This window comes from Lithobates pipiens, unplaced genomic scaffold (assembly GCF_037356315.1).
Source record: "Lithobates pipiens isolate NorthernLeopardFrog02 unplaced genomic scaffold, aLitPip1_a1.2 Scaffold_8, whole genome shotgun sequence".
Taxonomy (NCBI): Eukaryota; Metazoa; Chordata; class Amphibia; order Anura; family Ranidae; genus Lithobates; species Lithobates pipiens.
In genome coordinates this window covers 545,206,782-545,232,302 of record NW_027507903.1, presented here as the reverse complement: position 1 = coordinate 545,232,302, position 25,521 = coordinate 545,206,782, and the positions used below count along the sequence as shown (strand labels likewise).

General features: G+C 41.3%; 2 protein-coding genes across 2 annotated transcripts; both read left to right on the top strand.

Annotated features, from left to right (window-relative positions):
* The first annotated feature begins 2,046 nt into the window (after nucleotides 1-2,046).
* LOC143960832 (olfactory receptor 5V1-like) lies at nucleotides 2,047-6,450 on the top strand. Its single transcript, XM_077469773.1, has 2 exons — nucleotides 2,047-2,074; nucleotides 4,569-6,450. The coding sequence occupies exon 2, from the start codon at nucleotides 4,591-4,593 to the stop codon at nucleotides 5,542-5,544; it is 954 nt and encodes a 317-aa protein (XP_077325899.1). The 5' UTR covers nucleotides 2,047-2,074; nucleotides 4,569-4,590; the 3' UTR covers nucleotides 5,545-6,450.
* An 11,122-nt stretch (nucleotides 6,451-17,572) lies between these two features.
* LOC143963595 (olfactory receptor 5AR1-like) lies at nucleotides 17,573-25,192 on the top strand. The gene is made up of 2 exons (XM_077473274.1): nucleotides 17,573-17,758; nucleotides 23,912-25,192. Exon 2 carries the CDS (start codon nucleotides 23,920-23,922, stop codon nucleotides 24,853-24,855), a length of 936 nt encoding a protein of 311 aa, XP_077329400.1. The 5' UTR covers nucleotides 17,573-17,758; nucleotides 23,912-23,919; the 3' UTR covers nucleotides 24,856-25,192.
* The last annotated feature ends 329 nt before the right edge of the window (nucleotides 25,193-25,521 follow it).

Sequence of the window (25,521 nt, the reverse complement as noted above, 5' to 3'; positions counted from 1 at the left end):
TTCCTTTAAGCCTGGACCCAGGTGGGGGAGGGGGAGGCCTCGTAAGAGGGAGGGTACTGTCATGGTTATGCAATAGTTTGTCTGCTTACCTGTTCCCATGTGTTCATCTAGAGACCAGCCGACCCTCACCTGTCTGCTTTTGTAATCCATCCTCTGGCATGGCTCCACCCTAGCTCCTATCAGAAAGCTCTATATTAACCTGTGCACTGCAGGCCAGCCCTGCTGATCAACCTTTGTGTGTTAGCTTCCTGTTACCTGCCATGTGCGCTTCTGTTGTTCCATTACCGACTTTGGCGTGTCCTTGACTATCCCTGTTTGCCTGTGATCCTGACCTTTTGGCATGTCCCTGACTATTCCCGTCTGCTTGTGGCCCCGACCTTGGCTTTGTCCCTCACTATCCCTATCCTCCTGTTGCCTACTGTGGGTGTGAGCTGGGGGACTCTGGGGGTCACGACCTGGAGCCAGTTGCAGTCAAGTCCATCCTCACCACTAGAGGCGCTGGTGAACACCTGCTGGCTCTTAGACTCCGTGCCCCAGGGAATCTTACGCTCTAACCCCGGTGGGATCTGTCCCCCGTCTACAGCAGTCAGCTGTAGGGTCCACAACCTTGCGGTGCACTCCTGATCCCTACGGTGTGCATCTGTCACCTCGCCTCAAGGTGACCTGACAGGTAATTTGGCAAGAATGGTGGCTGGGAAGAGCCATCTACAAGGACAGAGTGGTGGTTTGTTAAAGCTGGACAGCACACCAAGAGCCATTGGAGCTGACGGCAATCTCAAGAGACTGTCCAATCCGCAGTATTACTTGTGAAAGGACTGATGTGGAGCTCACAGGTAGCAGAGATGGACAGTAGGGAGAGCCTCTGTTTGTTTCTTTGCTTATGGACTAGACTGGCCTGACACCCTGACCTGTTTTCCATATGGATGGCCTGTTTCCCACTGAAAAACTTTGGGTGAGGCCTAGTATGCTTGCTTTTTCTGCCAGGCTCATAACCCCCTCCTGGCAGAATGTATAGATAGATAGTAAGTTAGGGTTAGGAATATTTTTCTTGTTCTGTTCTGCAGGTATCATTTCTATTATTTCTACAGCATAGAACGTCCACCTGGAAGCTAAGTATGTGAAGCCCTGCAGGTTTTTTTTAATACTCAAGTGGCAACAACTATAGGGAAAGCATGTATGTAATTACATCATTATGGCCAGAGGTAGCTGGTCACTGGGTATCAGAAATGTAGCCTCAACGGGCAACATTTCGGTTGCTAGGAATGATAACTCTATATGTAGAAGATATTTGACATCCTACATTGCAATGTTATATTCCTAGCATGAAATGAACCACCTATATGGATAAAACTAGGAAGTGGATAGAGCCTAATAAAAGAAGTCTACTCTAAAGATTTAGTTAACCCAAAAAGTAATATTTAGGTTACAGGAGGAGCCTGGTGGGTAGAATTAGTCTCTGAATTCTTCTGTGCCATGTAAACTATATTAATAAGATTTTAAAACTGTACATCCTGGCCATGTTCATGTTTTCTGATAGTTTGGGCTGTATCACACCAATATGCATATTTCAGTTCTTCCTCTTTGATTCTCTATAATATAAAATAAAAGTCAGTCAGTAAGAGCGGGACCCAATTGGTGTACAAACCCAGAAACTTAAGTGTTGGCATCTCATCATTATTGCTCCCAAGATATATAAAAAAATAATAAATGGTTTACGAAAGCTACCAAATATGAAAATCATCAAAACACAGGTTAATATTATATATACATATATATATATATATATATATATATATATATATATATATATATATATACATATATATATATATATATTATAACCAATATATATTAATATATTATATATGTATAATAAAACATATGGTTTCTTTTTTACAAAGGGTTCAGGATTAATCCTCCATCTATTCTGCTAATGATTTTAAAATAATTGCTTAAATCCTCATGAGACCCAATCCAAGTGCTTTTCCCAAGGTCTTTAAACCATTATATATTCTGCCAAGCAGAACCATGTTTGTTAATCAGAACAACAGAGTTGTTCTAAGACTTATAACGGGTTAGAGGTTTAGCCATCTTTTTCCTTAACACTGTACAGTTACAGCAGTGCAAAGTGTGTCAGACATAGAGGGGTTGATTTACTAATAGAATAGAGAATATACACCTAGTAAAGTGAATATTTACTTTGGAAAGAACAGAAATGTTTTAAAAAATTGGATCTTAAAGGACCAAAAACAGTTATGAAATGTATAAAAAAAACTTGTTGATAAAACATACAGACAGAATATATCTAAAAATGGATCACATATGATAAGCACATAGTGTGTAAAAAAACAACTTCAGATCGAACCAATAAAAAAACCTAGAAATCAACTGTCCACGGTGAGACAGGAAAAATCTAATTTTTTGAGGAAATTTATGTTCATTCTTTGTACCAGGGATCTAGACCTGAATAGCTTATCCAGTTAGTTGGTAAAATTCTTTGTAATTTACTTTCAAAGTGAATATTAGTAAATAACGTGAGGCTATGCGCACTTTGAATATTCAATTTGCTGGCTAAATTCATACGTTTTCAAATTGTGTATTTAATATGAAAACAGCATCGCCCTATTTACAGTCAGTATAGATAATGTTGTGCATTAAAACTATTAATCATTTCATATTTTGATTTTGAATTTTAACTGTTAATCATTTCATATTTTGATCTTGAATTTTAACTTTTAACTGTTGTTTTCTAGAAGTTACTATAGGAAGGGTGAAAAAATTCTCTTTCACCTAGAGCCAGATATGAAGTGTAAACCAGAAATAAATCCTTTTTACAATTTTGACAGCTCCACAGGAATTATGGTGTGAGATTTTTTGGTCCTGCTTTCTCTCATTTTCTAATGTACCACAGCAATGACTCCTTCATATGAAAAAGGGGCTGAATTGGGTTTTGACTTGTATATTGGAATACATTTTAGGGATATATGAGTCTGTAATGCTTATGCTATAGGTATGAAAGTTTAACTTCCAGCAACATTTAAAAAATGTGACCCTTTGGTATGTTTTGAGGTTGATTGTTTCTCTGTAAAAGACTCCCAACTCCCAAAACTGGCAAGGTGATCCCTCACTGTGCATTATTAAAAGTTAAAACTCCAAAAAAGGTAAGAAAAAAAAAAAAAATAAAAAAAAAAAAATATATATATATATATATATATATATATATATATATATATATATATATATATTTATCGCATACACACATAAACAGTTATGCTTCAAATGACCTCCAGCATTATTTAGATTTAAAAAAAACACCTCTTACCATTCTTTAAAAGTGATGGAGACCATGCAATTTTTACTTTGCAATGGAATATTCTTTTAGCTTAGTAAATGTAGAGAAAATTCACTTTGCAAAGTATAGGGAATAACATGCATGTAAAAGAAAAAAAAACTATATTTTTACTTGTATGGGATTGGATAATAGAGGCCAGCAGAGGTTGACCTAATTCACAAAGTTAATGGAAGAGTCACTTTCTTAGTGAAATTCCCTTGCAACATGAACAGCCTATTTGTCTTCAGTAAATGAAGCCTTCCAATTTGTGGCCCAGGACTTGACAATTTGATGACATTGTGCCTTTGCATGAGCTTTTTCTCCACAGATAAGCTTATATTCACATTTGGAAGACAATTACAGGCCTGGAGCTACAATTAATGGGAAATCGCATTACGTTCTATTTCCTGCTTGTTTTTTTCTTTTTAATACTTTCTGAGTTTGGGTCTTTCGACAAACATGCTGCAAATGTAGTCAGAATTTGTGATAAGTGTTTTTTTCTGGGTCAATGACTGAGAAAATATTAGAACCAAAAAAGGAGAAAGGCAGCCACAGTGTTAATTATTCATTTAGTCAACTAAAATGTTTTAGTCATTTTTGTCAACTAAATTAACACCGGGCAGCCAGGCAGTTAGATTTTTTTAAAAGGAGAGGTCAGCAAAGTCTATCTACTATACCGTAAACTTATACCAAAGATAAATTAGCATATCATAATTGCATGCAGCTAGAAAAATAATGTACCGGTCCCTCAAATCTGCCCCTACAACCCTTAGAAAATATTTTTTTTCCTGAAAGCTTGGCCTACATACTCCCCAACATGCCAGAACTGAGACACCAACCCTCTACTCTAGGAAATGGTGGGGTCAACAAGCAGGGAAAAGTAATAGGTTCTCTTTAATGCACTTCTCCCCAGTTGAACATACTCAGCTTTCCTTTGAGCTTTCAGGAGATTGTCTGAGATGGAGATGAGATGGAGATGGAGGAGAATCACTGAGTTCCTCCATTCGCATATCAAAAAATGGCTGAGTTTTCTTCCTACCCTTTTTAACAGCACTGAGTCAATCACCAAGTATCAGCACTGTTTCATGGAATCATCCGTTCTCCTTTAAACCCTGTTTGTGCTGAAAGTGAAAGAGAGCATTGATACAGCACAGTTCTGATTTAATATATGTGTAATCATTAAAAACCTTTACTTAAAAATAAAATAAAATACATGATTCTCTTCTCTTTTATTCAGGTTTCCAGACAGAAGAAAAAAAATGAAGGAATGTTTCAACAACACATCAATCACATTCTATATTCTAGCTTTCTCCACCTCCAAAGCAGGTGGACTTGTGCTCTTTTTTGGAGTTTTTCTAATGTATCTGATGACAGTGACTGGGAACTTGCTTATTACAACATTGATCTGCCTGGTGCCCAGGTTGCACACCCCTATGTATTTCTTCCTATGTAATCTCTCCATTGTAGATGTCATGTATGTTTCTAGTATTCTTCCAAAGCTCTTGTCAGTAACACTAACAAATGCCAAAGCAATGTCTTTTTCAGGATGCATAGCTCAGACTTCCTTTCTTGTCTTATCTGTTGTTTGCGATATGTTGGTGCTGACCGCCATGTCTTATGATCGGTATGTTGCCATCTGTAAGCCTTTACAGTATCATCTGATAATGAATAGAATAGTTTGCACTATAGTGGCCATTTCCATTTGGCTTATAGCCATTATTAATTCAGTAAAATATGGCATTATTACTTCTGTATTATCTTTTTGTAGCCCCCAGAACCTTGATCATTTTTATTGTGACCTAAAAACACTGTACACAGTCACCACTAGTGATACTTCCAGCAGGGAAATACTTATAATTGTGGATGATATTTTTCTTGCATTTATACCCTTTTCTTTGGTTCTGATTTCCTATGTGTATATTATCTCCTCCATCATGAAGATAAGTTCATCAGCTGGTCGTGTCAAAGCATTCTCTAGCTGTACCTCACACATCACTACTGTCATATTGTTCTATGGCCCGGCTATCATACACTATGCTGATTCAGAAGCTGGACTCTCTAAAGAGGGTGATAAGGTGATGTCACTGATATATATGGCTCTGGTCCCAATGCTGAACCCTGTAGTTTACACCTTAAGAAATAAAGAGGTTTTAGGAGCAATTAAAAAGTTTCAACCAGTCGCAAACAAGCTTATGTATAATATTTTTGTATAACATCACGTTCATGTTGCTGTTTTTTCGTTTTATTTAGTTATAACTAACTTACTAACTAAATTTAGGTTTCTCAGGTACTTATATAGAAATGTATGCATCACTATACAGATATATTGTACATTCACATCAGTCCCTGCCCTCGAGGAGCTTATAATCTAAGATTCCTATCTCACATTCATACTAGGACCCTGTAATCTACCAGCATGTCTTTGCAGCGTGAGAGCAAACTCACACATGGAGAATATGCAAACTCTATGCAGGTCCATAAAGGCAAGGTCCATAAGGAATTGATGAGTGAGTTTGGGGTTGGGGAACTTGACTGGCCTGCAAAGAGTCTTGACCTCAACCCCATGGATTACCTTTGGGATGAATTAGAGCAAAGACTGCGAGCCAGGCCTTTTAGTCCACCATCAGTGCCTGACCTCACAAATGCGCTTCTGGAAGAATGGTCAAACATTCCCATAGACACACTCCTAAGCCTTGCGGACAGCCTTCCCAGAAGGGTTGAGGCTGCAAAAAGTGGGCCAACTCAATATTGAACCCTACGGACTGAGACTGGGATTCCATTAAAGTTCATGTGCGTGTAAAGGCATGTCCCAATACTTTTGACAATATAGCGTATGTTCTAGTGTTTTGAGATGGAAAGGGATATACCATTTAGTTCAAAGTAAATAAAAGGATAAAACACATTTTTTTTTTTAATCACCTCTCCCTTTCCTTTTTACTGGCTTTTGAAAATAACAAGTGCAATAATTTAAAAGCTGAATGAAAGGTTTAGTGTAGCATAACACTTTTGGTGCACGTTAAATAGTAAATTGTAAAAGTATAATACTTGGCTGAAAATCATAAGGGGTTCTTTAGACAAAAATATGTTATTATTTCATCTTTAAAGGGTATGTATAACCAATTTTTGGAAGTATGGAAAGGGAAAAAGCTTGTACTGTTATTTTCTGCCATTTGTGATTTCCTTCACTTTCTATCCCAGAGATGCAGCAGGATGTGAGTTGTCCTTCATCTCTGGTAACAGCTCTTGGATTTCCCTTCACTTTCTAAACCATTACTGCACTCAACCTCCTCTCCTAATCCAATAATTGGGAGACAATGGTGCACTGACTGAAGCATTTGTGAACTATGTATTTGTTATGTATCTGGTCAGAGGCCGAAGTGCTGAGCGGGCTTCCCTTGCGACTAAGTGCAGAGCGCCCCCTGAAGGTGGTACAGGGAGTGCTATACTCAAAGAAGAAGGGGTTGCCAGCTGCAACAGGCTGAAGTGATGAAGAGATGTCTGCTAGAAGGCGGCTGACAAGCAGGGTGGACTGCTGGGCAGGAGTCCCTCAGGAGTACCAGGTGAGACTTGGCAGCAGGGAGAGCCAGGAGCAGAATCAGGAGCCAGGCCAGAAGTCATACACAAAGGATCAGCCAGGGGTAAGCTGGGGTCATACACGGTTCAGCAGGCAGAAGCAGAGTGACCGGAACAAGCCAAGGGTCAAAGACAGGTCAAAGGCAAGCCGGGTCAGTAAGAGGAAATCCAATGATAGCAGGAACAAGAACTCAGGAATACACAAGGAAGCTGAAGATCATCCAGCAGTTAATAGGTACTGCCGATGCAGGCTTTAAATAGGCCACTGGCGCCAGAGTCTATTAGGTATTGCATGCACTTTGGCTTATATATTGGATTTGTCTACCCCTTTTTCGACAATCCAGGATGGCTTCCATCTCAAATTCTGTTTCTTCACCCACTGTGATTGGAGGTGGGTGTTCTCTTCCAGAAAAGGGGCCAGAAGTGGCTGGCTTAAGCAGTGAAATGTGGAAGACTGGGTAAATCTTGTAAGAGCTCGGCAGGGATAATTCGAAGGCCACAGGATTAATCTCTTTCTTGATTGCAAAGGGACTGATGGTCAGGGCTGGGCTCAGCCCTTCCTTCTCTGAGCTGGCCGCTCAGCTGTCGGCTAATTGCCGACTCCTATCTCTCCACAGTGACTCGCCTGTTGATGATATCCTGCTCGTCAGTCCTGCCAACTTAAGCTGTCCAGCCCAGATGATCTCTACCCTTGCCTTGGTCACATCTCTAGAGATGCTCTCCTGTGTTCCTGTTTTGGCTGACATTCCTTCTGGCTCCAGATCCTGCTTGCTGTTCTACTACACTCATCTCTGGCTCCCTGACGTTTTGACTATTCGTTCCGATTCCTGAACTTTGGCTATGTTTTGACTACGTTTACTCTGTTTACCTTTTATTATTATTAACCACTTGCCGATCAGCGCACGACGATGTACGTCGACAGAATGGCACGGGCAGGCAAATGGGCGTACATGTACGTCCCTTTAAATTTGCCGCCCTGGCATCGGGAGTGCGCCGCCGGCGGCGCGCTCCCGCGCTGGTCGGGACCCCCGTGAGTCCGGTCGCGGGACCCGCGGACTCGATCGCCGTGGGCATCCCCGCGATCATCTCACGGAGCGGCCGAATGGAGAAGTGCTGTTGTAAACAACATTTCTCCATTCTGCCTAGCAACTAGTGACGCTGATCTCAAATCACATGGAGCAGAGATCAGTGTTCACTAAATGAAAGCCCAACCCCCCCACAGTTAGTAACACGCCCCTAGGAACACTTAACCCCTACACTGCCACCCACTGGTTAACCCCTTCACTGCCAGTGTCATTTACACAGGAATCACTGCATTTATATAGCAGTGATTACTGTATAAATGACAATGGTCCCAAAAATGTGTCAAAAATGTCCGATGGGTCCCCCACAATGTCGCAGTCACAATAAAAATCGCTGATCGCCGCCATTACTAGTAAAAAAAAAATAATAAAAAATTATTAATAAAAATGCTATAAAACTATCCCTATTTTGTAAACGCTATAACTTTTGCGCAAACCAATCAATAATCGCTTATTGCGATTTTTTTTACCAAAAATATGTAGAAGAATACGTATCGGCCTAAACTGGGGGAAAAAAATGTTTTTTTATATATTTTTTGGGGGATATTTATTATAACAAAAAGTAAAAAATAATGTGTTTTTTTCAAAATTGTCGCTCTATTTTTGTTTATAGCGCAAAAAATAAAAACCGCAGGGGTGATCAAATACCACCAAAAGAAAGCTTGTGGGAAAAAAAGGACGTCAATTTTGTTTGGGAGCCACGTCGCACGACCGCGCAATTGTCAGTTAAAGCGACGCAGTGCCGAATCGCAAAAAGTGGTCTGGTCTTTGACCAGCAAATTGGTCCGGTCTGAAAGTGGTTAAACAAGTGAAGTTTAACTGTACTTCTGTGTCAGTCTGATTCATGGTTTCTGGCACTGATGAACCTTGGACCCAGCTTCCAAGAGGGGCAGGAGGTTCAATGTAGGGAGTTTGCAATCTTTGAAGGAATGGACTTTAACCACTTAACAACCGGCCCATAGCCGAATGACGGCTACAGGGCGGTTGTTTAACTCTGGGAGGCCGTCATAGGACGTCCTCCCAGTATTCCGCTCTCGCGCGCTCCCTGGGGAGCGCACTTGAGAGCATCCATGACCGCCGGGTCCACAGGACCCGGCACATCACGGACCACGGTAAACGGCCGCTCATCGCGGTCGTTTACCACTTGATCGCTCCATCAAATGACGGAGTGATCACTTGTAAACAAACCGGCGTCATGTTATGACGCTGGTTCCTCCCTCCCCCTCTCTGTACCGATCGATACAGCGGAGGGGGAAGAGATCGGTGGCAGCAGCGATGTGGGCTGCATCTGCAGTGCCCACATTGCTGCTCACCGAGAATTAACCCCTCAACTCTCTGCAATATTCTGCAATACCCTGCCAATACTCTGCAATACCCTGCCATACTCTGCAACACCCTGCAACACCCGCCAATACCCTGCAACACCCACCAATACCCTGCAACACTCTGCAATGCTCTGCAACACCCGCCAATACCCTGCAACACCCGCCAATGCGCTGCAACACCCGCCAATACCCTGCAACACTCTGCAATGCTCTGCAACACCCGCCAATACCCTGCAACACTCTGCAACACCCGCCAATACCCTGCAAAACTCTGCAATGCTCTGCAACACCCGCCAATACCCTGCAACACTCTGCAACACCCTCCAATACCCCGCAACACTCTGCAATGCTTTGCAACACCTGCCAATACCCTGCAACACCCGCCAATACCCTGCAACACTGCAATGCTCTGCAACACCTGCCAATACCCTGCAACACTCTGCAATGCTCTGCAACACCCGCCAATACCTTGCAACACTCTGCAATGCTCTGCAACACCCGCCAATACCCTGCAACACTCTGCAATGCTCTGCAACACCCGCCAATATCCTGCAATGCTCTGCAACGCAATACTCTGCAACACCATACTCTGAGATACCCAGCCATACTCAGAGATACCCAGCCCTACCCAGCGATAGTCTGTGATACCCTGCAATGCCCAGCCATAGACACCCCCCCCCCTCCCGCCGCCCTCCGGTGCTTCTACCGACTCGCCAATACGATCAAAGCCAGAATCTTTTTTTTTTTTTTCAGGCTTCCCAGCTTAGAGGTGAGATGCGGGGTCTTATTGACCCCATATCTCACTGTAAAGAGGACCTGTCATGCCATATTCCTATTACAAGGGATGTTTACATTCCTTGTAATAGGAATAAAAGTGATCAAAAAATTTATTTTTGGGGAAAAAAATGTCAAACTAAAATAAATAAAGTAAAATAAACAATAAAAAAATTTATTTTTTTAAAGCGCCCCTGTCCCCATGTGCTCGCATGCAGAAGCGAACGCATACGTAATTTCCGCCCACATATGAAAACGGTGTTCAAACCACACATGTGAGGTATCGCTGTGAACGTTGGAGCGAGAGCAATAATTCTAGCCCTAGACCTCCTCTGTAGCTCAAAACATATAACCAGTAAAAAAAATTAAATCGTCGCCTATGGGGATTTTTAAGTAGTATTCTCCAGGGTGTTTGCTAAAAAAAAATATATAATGTTTTGGGATTCTATGTAATTTTATAGCAAATAAATGATGATTTTTACATGTAGGAGAAAATGTCAGAATTGTCCTGGGTGCTCCAGAACGCCTTATGGCGCTCCCTGCATGTTGGGCCTCTGTATGTGGCCACGCTGTGTAAAAGTCTCACACATGTGGTATCGCCGTACTCGGGAGTAATAGCAGAATGTGTTTTGGGGTGTAATTTGTGGTATGCATAGGCTGTGTGTGAGAAATAAACTGATAATATGACAATTTTGTGAAAAAAAAAAAGTAAAAAAAATCTTGATTTTGCAAAGAATTGTGGGAAAAAATGACAACTTCAAAAAACTCATCATGCCTCTTACTAAATACTTTGGAATGTCTTCTTTTCAAAAAGGGGTCATTTGGGGGGTATTTGTACTTTTCTGGCATGTTAGGGTCTCAAGAATTGAAATAGGCCGTCAGTACTTCAGGTGTGATCAATTTTCAGATATTGACACCACAGCTTGTGGACTCTATAACTTTCACAAAGACCAAATAATATCCACCAATTTGTACTTATTTTTACCAAAGCTATGTAGTAGTATAAATTTTGGCCAAAATTTATGAAGAAAAAATTACTAATCTGCTAAATTTTATAACAGAAACAAAGAAAAATTCATTTTTTTTACAGAATTTTCTGTATTTTTTCTTTTATAGCACAAAAATAAAAAACCGAGCAGTGATTAAATACCACCAAAAGAAAGCTCTATTTGTGTGAAAAAAAGGACAAAAATGTCATATAGGTCCAGTGTTGCATGACTGAGTAATTGTCATTCAAAATGTGAGAGCACCGAAAGCTGAAAATTGGTCTGGTTATTAAGGGTGTTTAAGTGCCCAGTGGTCAAGTGGTTAAAGGCACGTATATAAATTTTTTAACAAAATAGATTTATTAATATACATATATATTACAGTGCATGTATAGCGTCAAACATAAAAGTTGGACTACTAGTGGCTCTTAGTTGGGGTTCCACTTCTCCATTAATAGATTAAATACACTTCTATATGTTTCGCTACTTGATCCGTCACTTTTCTGAAGCTTGAATATTTCTATATATGAAAAAGTGTTTCTAGTAACAGTATATTGTACAGAACAACTTACAATTATAAGAATAAAAGTAAAAACAAATTGCTGCAATAAATACATACAATGTATGTGAAAGATGTATCTAAAATCACTTGCGCCGTAGGTATCCGACAACAAGACTCCCCCCAAGATGAAAGGGAAAGAGACCAACCACCCGGGCCTTCAGAACCAGGAAGTAGCCGCAATCAGCACATGTGTCGGGGTTTGGGGATATACAAGGTAGCTAAAAAGCTAATAAGAATAAAGGGGAGTAACGTATCATAAAGGTAAGAGACCCCAGGTATGATGGTATTTAATTATATACTAGAATAATCCCTCCCAATACTCATATTTAAAACACACTTGGCTTGTTTAATTAGAGCAGGCTTGCTTGGCAGTTTTTTTATAAAGCCTTGAAGGGCTGAACGCAGACAGAAACAGGAGCAAATAAAAAAAGAGACACAGACTTCTCTAATGAGGCCCAATATCGAAACAAAGGGTACAAACATACTAGTAATACAGATGGTCCAGCAAGGAACATGGATTTACCTTGAGACCATTGCTGATATTGTAAAACAAAGTTTGCTACTGGTAAGGAGTAATGAGAGTTCTGTTGTTAGCAGGCAATACAATGCCAAAGTAATACCGTTGACATTCCTAAGAGGAAAAAAGAGGGAGGAGAAGCTATAGTGAAAGGGAAGGATAAGAGGAGACTGCCTCAGGCCACCTGTACTAAGTACTATTCAGCACGTATATGACCCGCCTGAATGATGAGTGCTTCCCAAAGGCATCCAGGGGAAATTCTGAGGAATGAGGGATGTCCGTTCACCTCGAGGCACCTAGGGGAATGGCAGCCTCACCTCTCTTTTGTAAGTCCCAAATGTGCCAGAACGACGTCTGACATCACCCGGTCCGGCCGGACACATCGCAAATGCGCGCAGTCAGCGCAGACGCACTGGGATTGTCCGGTGTTCTGCCGTATAGTGTCCGGCCATGAAATAGTGTCCGAAGCTTCGGAAAATCTCCGAAGCTGAACGACGCCTGCGCAGTGAGTGGAGGTGGTAGCCCCACCATCCAAGCGGACATAGGGTTGTGAATTTTAGAGGGCCCCTCACGGGCGAGCTTCGCTCGCCACGCTTCGGGCTCGGCCTCGCTGTGCTCGGCTCTTTTTTATTCCTACTCTATGTCCACTTGGATAGTGGGGCTAGAACCTGGACTCACGGCGCAGGCGCCGTTCATCCTCGGCAATTTTTGGAATCTGTGTTGCTGTGTACTGCACATGCGCAGTACGCAGCGGACACTATCCGATGGAGGATGTTATTTGACAAGACACCGGCAGAGGCTGGTCCCAATGTACGTTACCGTCAGCGCATTGCGGTCCAATTGGGGGACAATGGATGGGTTCCCAGGGCGCCGCAGGATGACACAGCCAGTATTGTCTTCAAGGGCAAAATATCACTCTGCAGGACCCTGGCTGTGTCTCGGGCGGCCGCACTCACTGACCATGCTATGCGGGAACCTCTCAGAGCAGGCCTCCTGGTGGTGGCTGGAGATATTGCAGTCTGGTTTCCATGGTTAGCAAGCGTATATAACATCTGCAATCAGTGCCCTGATTGCATGTATTCATGCCTGGAGGAATATCCTGATATCCAGCCAATGTAATAATTCATACAATATGGTGAGACAACCCAATAATAAAAATAACAATAACAAAGGCACACATAGACCTATAAAAAAGGTGTTAAGCTTCCATTAATCCTCCTAGGTCCTTAGAGAGGGTAATATCCAATGAGATTGTATATGACCCACATCATAGTACTATGCCAAATACAAAACTATATAATGGAGACAATCAGCTAGGCATGGACAGTAGGCATATCATTGACCTTAGTCATAGAAATAATCTATATGATAGGACTTCATTGATGCCAGGTGATTTACTGGCCTCCAACTGTTCGATCCATAAAGTCTCCTTCTGGAGAATACATTTGTTCCAGTTGCCGCCACGTGGGTCCTCTCTCAATGTAGGGAGCCTTACTTTATCCCCTACCTTCAGAAGTGGATTCCCTTTCTTCCTCCTATCATAGTACTTTTTGTAGTCTTCCTGTGATTTCTGCATGGTTTCTTGAAGAACCTGTACATTTTCTTGAATAAAGTTTAATCTGTCCTGCTGCTGCTTCCAGAATGGCATTAGGCAAGAATGATGAATGGAATCCATATTTCGCCCAGAATGGAGACTGATTGGTGGTAGCGTGTACAGAATTATTGTACGCAAATTCAGCACACGGCACTGGCTACTTAGTTATATTGAGAAAAGGTAGAGAAGCAACTGAGATATTGCTCTAGAGTCTGATTTGTCCTCTCTGTCTGGCCACTACTCTGTGGATGATATGCAGATGACAAGCAGACTTCAATGTTCAAAGCTTTGCAGAGAGCCCTCCAGAACCTTGAGGTGAATTGCACTCCTCTTTCAGAGACAATACATTTTGGCAGGCCATGTAATCCTACAATCTCCTTGATAAAGGCGTGTGCTGTATCCATGGCAGAGGGAGTATCCAGTAGAGACAGAAATAGGTCCATCTTTTATAGACGATCGACCACCACCAGGATGTTGGAAAAACCTTCAGAGGTGGGTAACTCCACTATAAAGTCCATGGATAGCATTTTCCAAAGGCGGTCTGGGACAGGTAATGGTCTTAGCAGACCCCAAGCTTGCGTGCGACTTCCTTTATTTCGGGCACAGGTTATGCAGGAACCTACAAATTCCTTGCAATATTGTTTCAGGTTAGGCCACGAGTAGGATCGCTGTATCAGCTCAGACGTCTTATGGACCCCGAAATGGCCGGAAAGCTGGTGTCCGTGAAAGGTCTTGAGGACCTGAAGTCTGGCTCCCTCAGGAACAAAAATATTGTCCTCGTGTCACAGGAGTCCTTCCTGTTTTCTGAGTGCAGAACCCTTGGATTCAGAGCATCGAGCAGAGGCTTGTTCGAGAGTCAACCATAGATCAGGCTGAACCAGAAGAAAATTCTGAGGGGACAAGATGGTGCTGGGGGCGACAGTTTCCAGAGTTTCTGGGAACATGTGTGAGAGAGCATCTGCCTTCCCATTCTTGGATCCTGGGCGATAAGTGAGATGAAAGTCAGATCTCAAGAAGAACAAGGCCCACCTGGCTAGCCATTGTCTTAGACGTTTGGCAGATCTGAGATACTCCAAGTTTTTATGATCTGTGAAAATATCATGATGGGGTGAGCTGCGCCTTCTATTAGATACCGCCATTCTTCTAGTGCAGCTTTTATTGCCAGCAGTTCCCGATCCCCCACATCATAATTTGTTTCCGGCAAGCTCAGCTTTCGGGAGAAAAAAGCTACTGGATGCAGTAATGCTTTAGGACCTTGGCGTTGAGACAGGACAGCCCCTGTGGCGACTTCCGATGCATCAACCTCCAAAACATAGGGCAAAGCTGGATCCAGATGCTGCAGAATGATAGCTGAGGTGAACAAAGCCTTTAGCTTATCAAAAGCTGCTTGGGTCTCCTGGGACCACTGGAAACAGGTATGCTGGCAAGTCTGCTGAGTAATTGGGGCAATAATGCCAGAAAAATCTTTGATGAATTTTCGATAAAAATAAGCAAACCCCCGTACCTTTGGAAAGCCCACAGGTGAGGTGAAGCTGCATTGATGGGCACTGGTGAGGCTGCATTGATGGGCACTGGTGCTGCTGCGTTGATGGGCACTGGTAAGGCTGCATTGATGGGAACTGATCAGGGTGCATTGATGGGCACTGGTGAGGCTGCATTGATGGGCACAGATGAGGCTGCATTGATGGGCAATGATGAGGCTGCATTAATAGGTACTGGTGAGGCTGCACTGCGGGGGGCTAATGAGGCGGCATTGATGGGCACCAATAGGCTGCATTGATGGGCATTGATGAGGTTGCATTGATGGGCACTGATAGTCTGCATTGATGGGCACTGATGAGGCTGCATTGCTGGGCACTGATAAAGTTGTTGTTAATATTTATTTTTGTTACTTAATTCTGCATAAAACATTTAACAGCGTAATTTCATGAGATCATTTATGAGGATGTGTTTAGGGGCAGAATTAGGGATGATGCAGGGTAGGGGTTGGGCAGGGAAACTGGTGGCAAGTAACTCTTAAGTTGGAGTATAGCGAGAGAGGTATAGGTGGCACTAGCTCTTTTTAAGGCGTAATGATCATAATAAAACAAAAGTAACTATATAAACAAAATTGTGTATCATCTCTTTAAATATAACGTGCATAGCAATTAAGTGTACTGTTTCTTTAAATATCTCCTCCAAAATGTCCTAATGTGTTGTGTACATATATGAAATTCACAATAATGAGGCCGCTCCTGATGACCTGATGTGAGGAAATGCGTAGAGCGAGCTTGGAGCCTCATCACGTTACTTTGAGTTTCAGATACTCTCGTCCACCTGGACCGTTCCTTCAGAATACTGTGCCGTAAATGATGGCTCCACTGCACGTGCCAGTCACACAGCCGGAGTCCACGAACCTGGAAGTAAGATGGGTGAAGACTGAAGCGGCCTCCAACCATGACATTGCATCATTATAATGCTATAATGTGATGAATAATAGCACATTATGGCTTTACTTTGCAGGTCTGAAAAAAAAGCACCCATCCGTTTACTACAGCTTTAACCACTTCTGGATTGCCCTACACAGATATACTAGGGCAGGGCAGCCCTCCTGTGCGAAATCAAAGATACGCTTGTCCACCCAGGCCATGTCTTCAGAATCCTGTGCCATAAATGGCGGCTCCCCTGTGGAAGTGCAGCAGTGATGTTGTTGCGTGTCTGGCCATTCACACAGTCCGCGGACCTGGAAGGAAGACCCGTTCCTGCTGTGGTTGAACACAGCAGGAGCCAATCAGCAAGTCCAGTGGACGCAACGTCTGTCAATCATTCTGAGGAGAGGCAGAACTTTGTTCTGCCAGAGGAGAAGATGGAAATTTAGTGTTTCTGCTTAGTAGAAACACAGATCTCTGTCTTCCCCCAGTCAAAGCACCCCCCCCACACAGTTATAAAGCACCCCCTAGGGACACACTTAACCTTTTGACCCCACACAGTTATAAAGCACCCCCTAGGGACACACTTAAGCTTTTGATCGCCCCTGATGTTAACCCTTTCCCTGCCAGTGCCAGTACAGTGACAGTGCATTTTTTTAGCACTGATCACCGCATTGGTGTCACTGGTCCTGGAAAAGTGTCAAAAGTGTCAGTTAGGTGTCTGAGTTGTCTGCCGCAATGTCACAGTCCCGCTAAAAATCATTAATCGCTGCCATACTAGTAAAAAAAATGTATAAATAGAAATTCCATAAATATATCCCATAAATTGTAAATGCTATAACTTTTGTGCAAACCAATTAATATACGCCTATTTACCAAAAAATATGTAGCAGAATGCATATTGGCCTAAATTAATGAATACATTTGATTTTTTACATTTTTTTATTAGGTATTTTTTATAGCATAAAGTAAAAATGTTTTTTTAATTGTCGGTCAAAATAATTTAAAGCACAAAAAATTTAAATAGCAGAGGTGATCAACTACCACCAAAAGAAAGCTCTATTTGTTAGAAAAAAATGACATAAATTTTATTTGGGTACAGTGTCGCATGACCGCGCAATTGTTAGTTAACGTAACGCAGTGCCGTATTGCAAATCTGTGCCAGACATTGGTTAGCACAAAAAGTAAATTGTTCATCTCTAATCTTTACAGAAACCTTCAATGTTAATCATATAAACGAATTAAAGGTCAACAATGGATTTCAGGCTCCCTTGTTGCAGAAGAATAATTTAGGATATAAAAATATATTATCTCAATAAGGACTAGATCTCACAGAGGAGAGATGCTTATTCCTTGAGGAAACCAGCTTCTTTTATATGTCTGTGAAAATATCAACATAAAGGACAATACAATACCTACATTCACCCATAAAGCTAACATATTTTTTAGCAGTTAAATTTTCTTGATCTATACAGATTATAGCATATATTGTTAGTTGGATCATGTGAGTGCTTATTACTGCTAAGCAAAAGTCTAGATCCTTTATAGGATATATAGATCCTAGATCTCGATATTTTATAGGAAGATATAGGTGGTAAACTCTCAGGTAAGACTTGATTTACACATTGTTCTATTACACATTATTTCAATCATATCTCATCATATTTCAGTTCAATAATCAAAAGCTTTTTTCAACATCTGCATGCAATACAAGTTAGATTATGGTAGGATTATAAAAACCCTTTAATCCTGGATGTTTTTCTAAAAAAAGCAATCTTCAAAAAATATTATAGACTAATACAAAGAATCTAAAGGTCTTTTTAGAAAACAATGACAATAAGGTATAGAATGGCAATGCTGTGTAACGTTGTTGTGCCACATCCAATATAGAAACTACAAAAACAGAGGGACCCCTGGTGGTGGACTTTAAAGGCACGTACAACGGTAAATTCAAGTAAGAGCAATTTTATTTATTTATTACATTGATATAAAACCATATAAAAATAATTTATATGTGCCACAGCAAATTATACAATACAATGGAGCAAATCACCTATACAAGGTAAGATCAGCTACAAAAATAATCACCCTACGCGTTTCGGAGCTAATATGATCTCCTTCTTCAGGGGTGGAAACAGAGCATGAAGTATAATTCTAGTGAAGAATATAGATGACAGGATATTAGAGCAGGAACATAATGGACAAAAAAATAATAATAATGATACAGTATTTTTTCTGTTGGTACTTACATAGCCAGATAGAATGTCATGTGGGTATAGCAAAATATTCAATTAAAAACAGCAGGCCGGATTAGATAGAATGCGTGGCTTCCCAGTATCCTAGGCTCCCATGAAGGAAAATACTTGACGTAGTATTGGAAGGTTTTTTAAATAAAACATTTTTTAAATTAAAAAACCTTCCAATACTACGTCAAATATTTTCCTTCATGGGAGCCTAGGATACTGGGAAGCCACGCATTCTATCTATGCTATCCTGTCATCTATATTCTTCACTAGAATTATACTTCATGCTCTGTTTCCACCCCTGAAGAAGGAGATCATATTAGCTCCGAAACATGTAGGGTGATTATTTTTGTAGCCAATCTTACCTTGTATAGGTGATTTGCTCCATTGTATTGTATAATTTGTTGTGGCACATATAAATTATTTTTATATGGTTTTATATTAATGTAATAAATACAATTGCTCTTACTTGAATTTACGGTTGTACGTGCTTTTAAAGTCCACTACCAGGGGTCCCTCTGTTTTTGTAGTTTTTAGCAATTTCCCTAATATACAGTAAAGTACAAAAGTTTTAGGCAGGTGTGAAAAAATGCTGTAAATTAAGAATGGTTTCAGAAATAGAAGTGTTATGCCCAGGTACACATGATCGGACTTTCCGACAACAAAATCCATCTGATTTTTTCCAACGGATGTTGGCTCAAACTTGTCTTGCATACACACTGTCACACAAAGTTGGTTGGAAATTCCAAACCTCAAGAACGCGGTGATGTACAACACGTACAATGAGCCATGAAAAATGAAGTTCTTCTGCTTTATTGTGAGCATTTACGCGAACGGATTTTGTTGTCAGAAAATTTTAGATCCAGCTCTCAAACTTTGTGTGTCAGAAATTCCAATGGAAAAAGTCAGATGGAGCCCACACACAGTCGGAATTTCCGACAACAAGCCCCTCGATCGCACATTTTTCGTCGAAAAGTGTGATCGTGTGTACAGGGCATTAACCACTTGCTTACTGGGCACTTAAACACCCTTCCTGCCCAGACCAATTTTCAGCTTTCGGTGCTCACACACTTTGAATGACAATTACTCAGTCATGCAACACTGTACCCAAATGAATTTTTTTTCCTTTTTTTTCCCACAAATAGAACTTTCTTTTGGTGGTATTTGATCACCTCTGGGGTTTTTATTTTTTGCGCTATAAATGAAAATAAACGCATATTTCTTTGTTTCTGTGACAAAATTATGCAAATTATTAATTTTTCTTCATAAATTTTGGCCACAATTTATACTGCTACATATCTTTGGTAAAAATAACCCAAATTAGTGGATATTATTTGGTCTTTGTGAAAGTTAGAGAGTCTACAAGCTGTGGTGCGAATCATACAAAATTGATCACATCTGATGTACTGGTGGCCTATCTCACTTCTTGCAACCTGAACAAGTCAGGAAAGTACAAATACCCCCCAAATTACCCCTTTTTGGAAAGTAGACATTCCAAGGTATTTAGTAAGAGGAATGGTGAGCTTTTTGATGTTGTCATTTTTTTCCCACAATTCTTTGCAAAATTAAGATTTTTAATTTTTTAAATTTTTTTCCACAAAATTGTCATTGTAATAGGTTATTTTCTCACATGGCATGTGTATACCACAAATGACACCCCAAAAAAAATCTGCTACTCCTCCTGAGTATTACAATACCACATGTGTGGGACTTTTTCACAGCCTGGCCACATAGAGAGGCCCAACATGCAGGAAGCGCCATCAGGTGTTCTAGGAGCATAAATTACACATCTAACTTGTTGACTACCTATTACACTTTTGAAGGCCCTGGAGCACCAGGACAATGACACGTGACACTGATGACAGGTGGCACTGATACGTGGCAATGATGACACTTATACGTGGCACTGGTGACACGTGGCACTGATGACAGATGGCACTAATATGTGGCACTGATGACAGATGGCACTTATACGTGGCACTGATGACAGATGGCACTTATACGTGGCACTGATGACACGTGGCACTAATACGTGGCACTGATGACAGATGGCACTAATACGTGGCACTAATACCTGGCACCGATGACAGATGCCACTAATACGTGGCACCGATGACACATGACACTGATGACAGATGGCACTGATTAGTGGCATTGATGACACGTGACACTGACAACAGATGGCACATGACACTGACATGTGGCACTGATGACAAATGGCACTGATACGTGGCACTGATGACAGATGGCACTAATATGTGGCACTGATGACAGATGGCACTATGTGGCACTGATGACACATGGCACTGATGACAGATGGCACTTATACGTAGCACTGATGACAGATGGCACTGGAGACAAATGGCACTGACAACAGGTGGCACTGGGGACAGATAGCACTAACAGGTGGCACTGGGACAGATAGCACTAACAGGTGGCACTGGGGGCAGGTGGCACTGGGGAGGATGGCACTGGGAAGGATGGCACTGGGGTGGATGGCACTGGGGCGGATGGTACTAGGACAGATGGCACTGGGGGAGGATGGCAATGGGGCGGATGGCACTCGGGCGGATGGCACTTTTTTTTTTTTTTTCACTTACGGCCGCTGCAGCCGTTCATCTCTCCCCTCTCACACGCTGTCTGTGTGAGGAGGGAGAGCGGCGCTGAGAGATGATCTCATATGTTTACATATGAGATCATCTCACATTGGACACGCCGATCACGCTGTAAACGGCCGCTGTGATTGGCCGTTTACAGCGATCTGTGTTTTCCTGTCTCTGGGGGATACGGCAAACACAAAACTTCCCTGATGCGCGCCCGCGGCACGCATTGCGGAAGTAAACACCAGGACGTCCAGGGACGACCTCCCGGACGAAAGCGCCTGCTCTATAGCCATCATTCGGCTATAGGGCGGGCGGGAAGCGGTTAATAGTTTATTTTTATCAATTAACAAAGTTAGTAAAAAATAAATAAAAAGTAAATTAATCAATATTTGGTGTGACCACCCTTTGTCTTCAAAACAGCATACATTTTTCTAGGTATACTTGCGCGCAGTTTTTGAAGAAAATTGGCAGGTAGGGTTTTCCAAAAATTTCGGAAAATTAACCACAGATATTCTGTGGATATAGGCTGCCTCAAATCCTTCTGTCTCTTCAGGTAATCCCAGGCAGACTTGATGATGTTGAGATCAGGGCTCTGTGGGGGCCAATCCATTACTTCCAGGACTCCTTGTTCTTCTTTACGCTTTACGTTTGGGGTCCCAATCTCATGCTTACTGATGCTATAGCATGATGGATAAGTATCTACCTGTATTTCCCAGCAATGAGGACACCATTGATCCTGACCAAATCTCCAACTCCATTGCAGAAATGCAGCCCAAAACTTGCAAGGAACCTCCACCATGCTTGACTGCTGCCTGAAAATGGGAATTATTATACCGCTCTCCAGCCCTTCGACAAACAATCTGCTATAGCCAACATCTCAAATTTTTCTGCACCCCAGTTCCTATGTTTTTGTCAATAGTTGAGTCACTTTGCATTGTTTCCAATGGGACAGGGATGGTGAAAAAGAAATTGACAGGTGCTATAACCCACCCTTACGCTTTCCAAAATGAAAAAAAAGGGTTGTCTATAGTTCTACATTAAGCACACATTTCAGATAATTTTATATAGAGGTCTAAGAAGATATAACCATGCCAATGGTGCAGCAGAAAGAATATAGCACAGTGAGGACGGTTTGTGGTCAAGGATGATATGACAGTCAAAATTAGAAGTGTGTATTAGAAAATTAGAAGCTGTGTATTCTGACAGCGACGGGTGCCACTGTCAGAATACAATATCCTGGCTAGGGGGATTCCTCTGTCCATCCAGCTTATGTGAATAAATCGAAATGGCCGAGGGAGCTGAATCATGTGGCAGCTTGCAGATGCTGCATTACTTCTATTCTAGTCTTCTATTAATAGACTGCAAGCAGGCAGTCCATTATCCCAAAAGAGACATGCAATTTCTGTTCTGGGATAAATAAAACCTTTGACTAAGGCCTTATAGGCTGAAATGCGTCAACTGACTTAATCTGTGTTTATTCACTGTGACTATTCAATAAAATGAAGACATTTTAAGAGCAACAACCGAGTGCGGATATTTTTTTCTACATAAATAAAACCTACCTGACCACTCAGCCTTGAACAGCATGTAAACTGAGTTGCGCATGCATAGCTCAGCTGACAGCTTACAGCACCATCCATGTCCCTGTGTGCCAGGATGACTGACTCCACCACTTGCGCAGAAGTTACATCATCCCAAGCTGGCCAAAAGACCAGCTGTCAGGGAGAAGATGCCACTGCTGGTGAGGACCCAGACTGTGGAAGAAACTTAATGAACATATCTTTCAACCTGGTACTATAACACCAAATAGATAATACAACTATGCTTGTTTCTGAAATAAATACCTTTTAATAATAATTTTCAAAAGAAAAACAAATAAAAAAGTTCCTCCACAAATCCCCCAATAAAGCCATTTGATCACAAAAATATGTTGGGTTTCTATCTTTTGTTGTTTAGTTTAGGGTTAATGCTATAAACTTATTATATAATTTTTCTTACCTGGCTGTTGTTTTTCAAAGGAGGAAGAAAAATTGGTATAGGACTAAAGGTTATATTTTCGGAGTTTGAAACTTAAAATGGTTCTAAAGGCAGAAGTTTTGTTACCATATAACGCATTACATGCATTAAGGTAATAAATCTTCTGGGTGCTGCCCTCCCCCCTCCCTCCTTATACTTACATGAGTCCCATGTTGATCCAGCAATGTTTATGAGAGCAGTGGTTCTCCCTGGTCTCTCTCTCGTCAGTGGCTCACAAAGCAGCAGGTATCATTGGCTCCTGCTGCTGTCAATCACAGCCAATGAGCCAATGAAGAGACAGCAGGGGGCCGAGTCACATTCTGTGTGTGAATCGACAATGTCCATTCACATGAGCTCGGCTTGCTATTGGGGGCACTCGGCAGGGGGGAGGAGTTGCGGGGACCCCATAAAAAAGAGGATCGAGGCTGTTCTGTGCAAACCCAAGTTTGACATGTTTGTTATTTTAAAAAAAACTTTAGAATCACTTTAGGCAGGAAATCCTAGGGAAAGAATAATTAGGACATGTATCTCTATCTCAAGCAGACACTTGTACATGTTTTTGCTACTGAATTTTGCATTGCTAAAAATTCTTTTGCAGTTTACTATGGATTTAATATAGATTTTTCTCAGGGAAGAGGATATTAAATTTATACTATGGGCATATTTATAAAGCAATAATTGTAACATTCACTAAACATCTACATTCATTCCATGTCATTTAAAGTACGTGCACCAGAAAGACTGACCTGCAGTGAATGTTTGGTGAAAGTCAAATTCACTACTTTGTAAGTACGCCCCTAAAATAATAGGGTTGAGATGCAAAAGGAAACAATATACATTGTTTATACTGGGGTTGTAGGTGAGGTGAATAATATTGTCTTCGAATGTTTCTCTTAGTACACACAATGGATCAATGCCAAAACAATACAATACAAGGATTTTACATTATGGGGTTCACTGCTTCTGGAACTGCAACTTATCTTAAATTTACTGGATTTTTGTTGATGTATGTTATAGCATTGACTGGAAATATGCTTATTGCATTGTTGGTCTGCAAGGCACCTCAACTGCACACCCCTATGTATTTCTTCTTGTCAAATCTCTCCATTATAGATGCCACGTATGTATCTGCCATTCTTCCAAAGCTTTTATCCCTCACTTTAACAGACTATAGGGAGATCTCCTTCACGGGCTGTATCACCCAGCTGTATTTCTTTGTATTTTGTGCTGATGCAGAGATTTGTATTCTGATTTGTATGGCTTACGATCGATATGTTGCTATTTGTTCTCCATTGCACTATTCAATGACAATGAGAAAAAGTGTATGTGCTATGATGTCTGGTTGCTCATTCGTTGCCAGTGTCTTGAATTCATTACTCTTAACTTTACTTACATCCACGCTATCTTTCTGCTCCTCTCACAATATCAGCCATTTCTTTTGTGAAATTCGGTCACTGATGTTACTTGCTTCTAGTGAGACTACCAGCACAGAAATGGTTCTCTTTGTGGAAGACATCTGTTTTATATTTTTCACATTTGTCATTATTATGGTCTCCTATGTTTGCATTATATACAATGTTTTGAAGATTCCTTCTTCTGCAGGCAGGCTCAAGACATTTTCTTGCTGCACTTCCCATCTTATCAATGTTATATTATTTTATGCACCGATCATTTTGTTGTACATAAAGCCCAGACCCAACGATTCTAAGGAAGAAGATCCTCTGGTTTCCTTGCTTTATGTGGCTGTTGTTCCAACCCTAAATCCATTTGTATACACTTTAAGAAACAAAGAGGTCATAGGAGTTATTGTAAGAATAACTAAAATAAAGTCAAGCAGATAAAGTTCATAAATTGTAGATCTGTGGAAGCAACGGTGAGTTCATGAGTTCTTCTTCTTTACAGAGATGAACCTTGTAAAGAACTTGTTTATTAAAGCCAACCGAGAGCCACATGTAAAACCTTTTTTTAAGTTTAATTTCATAAACCTCCTGCTTCCTGTTCCCACCCGCAGGTCCTCACATATGTGAATCAGTAACCATACATATTATACATTTTTCCCCTTTTTAAAGAAAAGATATGCATATATAAATGAATTGTAATATAGAACCAACAAGAAGTGCAACATAGCAAGGAACAATAACAAAATACAATATAAAATGCACAATGTTGAGTAATGCCGCGTACACACGATCAGATTGTCCGGCGTACTTAGTCCGCCGAAACACATTTCAGCGGACAATTTGATCGCGTGTGGGCTTCAGCGGACTTTTCCAGCGTGAAGTCCAGCGGACTAAGAAAGTATTTTTGCACTCCAATCTTCCCGTCGGACTTGGATTTCAGCGGACAATACGTTCGTCAGTATGCTAGTACGGCAGACTAAGAATGACGCATGCTCAGAAGCAAGTATGAAAAAGGAAGCTATTGGCTACTGGCTATTGAACTTCCTTTTTTTAGTCCTGTCGTACGTGCTGTACGTCATCGCGCAAGCGAACGTCAGACTTTCTGTG